Genomic DNA, 5,921 nt, shown 5'->3' with positions numbered 1-5,921 from the left:
CAGCTAACAGACAACAACACGTTAACACAGCGAACAGACAACAACACGCTAACACAGCTCATGAAGTCTGGAGAACAACGTTAACAGCTTACAGGAAAGTCTGGATCATTGAAAGGAAAATAAATCAGAAGTTATGTATCAGAAGATGTTCTAACGATGTTTGTTTTTTTCTTACCAGATGTGAAAACGTTTTGGTTGTGAACAGAGTTGTTTCTGTTTCAGGTGAAGAAAGCTGAGAAGAGAACCTCCTCCATCAACAGGTACGAACCCGTCTGTGTGCTGCAGAGACAGATGGCATGTTTCACCCCGAGGTGTTGAATTTACACGTTCTCACCCTCGTCTGTCAGCCGTCATCCCACCATCTCCATATGTTACCACGTTACCGTGGAAACCAGGCCGAGTGAGGGGACAGGGGGGGGTTAGAGACAGAAACTGGAAAAGGAAACGCAGAGGAGAGGATGGAGGTCAGCTGAGGAGTAAAAACCAAGATAGAAAGGAGAGAACCGGAGTGGAGCGAGAGAGGAGGAGGAGGAGGAGGAGGAGCAGGAGGATTATAGGAGGAGGAGGAGGAGGAACAGGAGGAGGAGGAGCAGGAGGATTATAGGAGGAGGAGGAGGAGCAGGAGGAGGAGGAGGAGGAGGAGGAGGAGCAGGAGAAGAAGGAGGAGAAGGAGGAACAGGAGGCGAGAACAAGTGTGGAAAATGAAAAAAAGTGTGAGGAGGAGCCGAGGAATAGATCAGGATCTGATCCCAGATCAGCTGTTAAACAAGCCTTACTTCCTGTGGGGGGAGCACTCAGCCCACCTGATCAGGTGAGCGTAACCATGACGACCACACAGCTGGAGGAGGAAGTGGAGATCAGGTTTCCTTCCTGTAGAGATGCAGCTGTGGTAAACTGACAGACTGGGGGGGCCGGCAGCATCTGTGCTCACTTTGGGTTCAGAATGACTCTGAGTGGGAAACTCCCTCAGACTGCAGCCGGATGAAGAGTGATGAAGATGAGTTTAGAAAATGATCAGCTGATGAATCGAAACTTGGAAACAAACAAACAAACAAACAAACAAAGATGGACTGTTCTGCAGGTTGAGGCCTGATTCTGCCTCCCCTCACTTCGCTGCTGGCTTTGTTTTTTTCACACTTTTCTTTCTCTTCTGTTCCTTTTTTTGCTGGAGCAACGGAGCAGAACCTTCGTCTTCGTTTCAGCTCAACAGCAAACAGCTCTGCTTGAATCTGTCAGGCTTGGTTTTTCACTTCAACAGAAGAAGCGTTTAATGTTGTGTAAAGTTTATTTTATGGTTCTGTGTTTAGTTCAGAGATGAAGTCACTTACAGGAATTCAACAGGAAGTAACTGCAAACAGAAATGTGGAACCAGTTCTGACTGTAGGAGGAACCTGGTGATGATGATGATGATACCGGAAATGATGATGGTTCCTGGTTGAAAAACTGAGAAAGTTCTGGAACTAAATGTGTCCCAAACCCTGCAGCCAATCAGAATCCAGGATTTACCCAGAGACCACCATCATCTGACCTCCAGCAGGTTTTATCTCCTGGTGTTTCCTGACAGACGTGTCTTCTTCTGTTTGGTAACAGATTATCCCAGAAGCTGACCATGAATGAAACGTACGCCGTGGTCAACAAGCCCAGAAAAGCCCAGCAGCTGTCACCAGAACCCACCTACACTGTTGTGGCCACGCCCAGCAGTGGAACCAGGTAAGAGAACACCTTCAGGTCCTGCTGAGGGTGCTCACACACAAACACACATAGTCTCTGTACTGAAATGATACAAACCTTCGATCTCAAACCAACACCAAGAACCAGGTTCTGGACCGGCCTGTCCCCAGTGTTGGACAATGTGTCTGCAGGAAAGACAGGACAAAATAACACCTACAGAAAATTCCAACATTTCAGGGAACCAGGGATCCTCCTGGATCCTCCTGGAGGATCACAAAGGGCTCCCAGACCAAAAAGTAGATATAATCCCTCCAATAAGTTCTGGGTCTGACCCGGTCTCTTTCCTGTGCCTGGAAAACCTGCAGAGGGAGGCATCCAGGAGTGTCTGAACCTCCTCAGCTGGCTCCCCCCGGATGATGGAGCTCCTCACCTCATCTCCGCCCGACAGAAGAAGCTCATTTCAGCCGTTTGGATCCAGGATCTGGTTCTTTTGGTCCCGATCCAGACCTCATGATGGACCAGTTAATCCAGAGCTTTGTTTTGACTCAGCTCCTTCTTCAACCCCCTCACTGCTGCAGACGAGGCCCTGATCTGTCAGTCCGTCTCCTGCTCCCCCCTACCATCACATCACAACCTGCAGAACTTTCTGCTTGAGCCAAAGACTCTCCAACCCAAGGGGAACATTCTACCTTTTCACAGTTTGGACCTCCCACTCAGTGCACACTGAAGGTCACATCATGAGACTCTGAGGTTCCCAGACCAGAGCTGAGATCCTGTCCAGGATCAGAGATGGTCTGTTTCCCAACATTTGATGAGTTTCAGTTTTATTCATAGACTGCACTCTAATCTTTGTCAAGTTTGATGAAACACTTGAAGCAGTTTTTGTTTTGACGGTAAAACAGGTGAAAATATTTCCTGCTCACAGCTTTCAGATTGCCCAGAGGCAGATGGAGCACAGTTGATAACCTGCCTCTTGTTCTGCTCTCAGGATGCTCCCTTCTTCTCATCTGTATGACAATGATTGTGCCGAAGTGCCTGCAGCTCCCGTCTACAGTGCTGTCAAACCCAGAACCAGGCCTCTGACCCTGCAGCCCTCAGCCTCACCCATCTACGACATAGCAGCACCGGCCGATCTGAGAGAGGGCTCAGACTATCACCTGGTGTCAGGTACAGTATATCCGATGGGTGACTCTGTCAGGGATCGTGGATGGAGTTGAGGGTGTGAACGTCTGACTCTTCTCTCTTCCAGCGGCTGATCATGATTATGAATATGTTTCTTCTTCTGAATTAAACATTACCAGCTTCTGTTCACCTGGAGGCATCGGTAAGCACACCTGGACTGTCTGTCCTCAACTTTAAAGTTCATGTTGCTGTACTTTTATATTGAACCGTCCTGAAAACATTAAGTCCACCTTTTTTAGTTTTACACATCAGGACGTAAGAAAACTGATCAAGTCTTTAAAAGGTTCTAAAAAATTTCACAAACAGAAAACCACTGAGAGTTCTGCTGCTGGAACCGGTTCTGTTGGGTCAGAAGAAGAAATAATGACTCAGTGGAACCTGTTGTGTTTTTGTTTCTTGAGGTTAGATTTAAGTAATTTTAGAACCTGATAAAGACCCGATCAGTTCTGTCCGTTGAACTGACTTTCTTTTTCCCAGGACTGTAATTCAAGAACTGTATAAACTTTAATAGTTGGACTCCTGCATCCATTGGTGGAGAGAAAATGGTCTCAGTGGGTTTTTGTGTGTTATTTTCCAGGGTTTAACTGTCGTGTTCAGAGGCCCAGAGGACCCAGAGATCCTCCGGCTGATTGGAGCCGATTGGAGAGATAAACTGAGTTTTCTGTTCTGATCAAACCGGACTGAATAAAAAGCTCGGATGTAGTTCAGAATATGACTTTTCATGGTTAAGACATGTTAGGCTGAGTCCCTGTGATCTGTTATATTCATGTTTTCACTTTCTGCTTGTGTTCATTTCTTCACTGTTCTGTTTTTTATTGAAGTTTCTTTTATTAAGAAAGGATTTTGACTTGTTTAGTATTTCAGGTATATTTTTACAAAGAGTCAATACTGAACCCTAAACAGCCAGATATGTAGTTCTTTAACTGTTTACCATTTAAAACACTTTTTATTGAATTCTTTATTTCACCATCAACTTGGACCTGCTAAAAATAAATCATCCACGCAGAACTATCGCATCAGTTTTGTAGTGTTGAATTAAATAATCCGGCACCACGACCGCGTTCGGCCTCGTTCTTCTTCTGCACTCCTAGCACCGCTCCTCCGCCCCGCCCTGACGCCACAGCACCATCCAGAGACAAGAAGTAATATAACATCCTATTAGGACAAGTTATAAACTGGACATTTTTTTAATTTGGATTTCTTTAAAAATGCAATAACATTTTGTTTTTATAGGAAATGAGTTTTGCTAAGTTTTACTTTAGTTAAATAACAGTGAATTAAACTTCTGCCATTGTGTGGATAAAACTGATTCAAAGTCCAGATTTATATTCTGAGATAGTATCTCTTGGGTATCAATTCTTTTTAACACTAATTTGCCAAAATGTTAGTAAAAGTTTTGAAATTATTCTGAAAACGTTTATTGGTAAAATAACTGTTCTGATTTATACTCATTTATACCTTTGAAAAGAAAAAGACTGAAATAAAAACATTTTGTTTGAATGAAAATGATCTTGGTTCCCAACGTGAAATTATTGTAGTAAAGCAGACATTAAAAATAACTTCCTCTCAAATATTATAGAGTAGTACTGTAAATAAATGATGAATAGATTTTTATAAATGCATGTGAATACTAAAGAACTGTAGAAATGGAAATCTGAGGAAAAATTCAGAAATTAGATTTTTAGGTTTCAGTTCCAACAATGCTTCTGGTTAAGTAAATGTTCCAGTAGAGCCACTTTCTTCAGTTTGTGTCAGACTCTGTTAAAAATGCACAAACCCCACATGATGACATCACTGTGACATCATCAAGCGTTTCTTTTCCAGTACATGACGTCTCACAGTTCTGCCCACAAATACGAAAACAGAGCTCTCCGTGCAGGATTGGTTTCAGGCGGAACCTGGTTTCTGCAGGTGGTTCTGATGAGGCATGCAGTTCTGCAGCTGACCACAAGGGGGCAGCAGAGCAACACAGACAAGAATAAAAACCAGAGAAGCAGAACTGAGTGTGATGGAGGAGAGATCACACACTGAGGGGTGAAGAAAGAAGATGGTTCCAATAACACTCTGGCAGGACCAAAGTGTGTGTGTGTGTGTGTGTGTGTGTGTGTGTGTGTGTGTACTTGTATAACTACTGCTGTGAGGACCAGTTTCAGTTCGGGACTTTGTGAGGACATTTAGTGTGGTCTTTCCTTTAGCTCCATCCATACCATCCAAACAAATAAAAAATAAAACAACCATAAATTCAGTCCTTTGGTTTCAGGAGAGAATAGAAAACTAACAGATCTCAGTACGATGTCCTCTGAAGAGACAGAGACAGAAACTGTGACATCATCAGACCTGAATCAGGTAAGATCATCACTGTGAAGGGAATCATACACTGCAGATATGCAAATCAGTAATTAGTAAGAATGGCTGTTTTGACCAAAAATACTATCAAGCTTTTTATTTGCATTTTTTTTTTGTCATCTTCTTTTTTTTCATATTCCTGAACCCTTTTTGTGTTCGGCACTTCAGTCAGCTCCTGTTCTTTTTAAATGTGCTTAGAAATAAATCTGACTATACAGTGGGGGAACCAACCAGTGTTAGAAAAGCTGCACAACCTGGCAAACAACTAGTATAAAGACTAAATTTGGGGAGTTAAAAGTGATTGAATCAGTTAACAATAAATGGAATTAATGTCATTCAAAAGTCATAAAACTAAACTTTACATCAACAAATGAAGGATTAGTTTATTCCAGGTCTGGACCTAAATAAAGTCTTATTTGGACCCAGTTAGGTTTACAAGATTTGTTATTTTTAATTTACGGGGTAAGTCTGTATGTTCGTTTATTTTAAACCAACATGGCCGACTCCCAGTCTGACCTGGAACCTTCAGATCCGACTCCAAAACCAAATTCTGACCCTCAGTGAAGCTTTGGACCATCAGAGCCCAGATAGAGCAGCCCTCGGGCTGACGGGCCAACATTTATAGAAAAACAAGATCACACACACACACACACAGACACACAGAGACACACACACACAGAGACACACACACAGAGACACACACACACACACACACACACACA

The 5,921-nt window shown here is 43.2% G+C and overlaps 1 protein-coding gene across 1 annotated transcript in view; it reads left to right on the top strand.

Moving 5' to 3' along the window:
* Window positions 1–3,907, top strand: part of ptpn18 (protein tyrosine phosphatase non-receptor type 18) — a 10,363-nt gene extending 6,456 nt beyond the window's left edge. Inside the window, exons 10-14 of the mRNA XM_017404448.2 lie at window positions 223–260; window positions 1,591–1,710; window positions 2,660–2,838; window positions 2,921–2,995; window positions 3,431–3,907. Of these exons, the coding sequence (XP_017259937.1) occupies window positions 223–260; window positions 1,591–1,710; window positions 2,660–2,838; window positions 2,921–2,995; window positions 3,431–3,504 (486 nt within the window). The 3' untranslated portion in view covers window positions 3,505–3,907. The remainder of the gene's footprint in view (window positions 1–222; window positions 261–1,590; window positions 1,711–2,659; window positions 2,839–2,920; window positions 2,996–3,430) is intronic.
* The last annotated feature ends 2,014 nt before the right edge of the window (window positions 3,908–5,921 follow it).

Source organism: Kryptolebias marmoratus, unplaced genomic scaffold (genome assembly GCF_001649575.2).
Source record: "Kryptolebias marmoratus isolate JLee-2015 unplaced genomic scaffold, ASM164957v2 Scaffold86, whole genome shotgun sequence".
NCBI lineage: Eukaryota > Metazoa > Chordata > Actinopteri > Cyprinodontiformes > Rivulidae > Kryptolebias > Kryptolebias marmoratus.
This window is presented reverse-complemented; position numbering and strand designations above follow the sequence as displayed.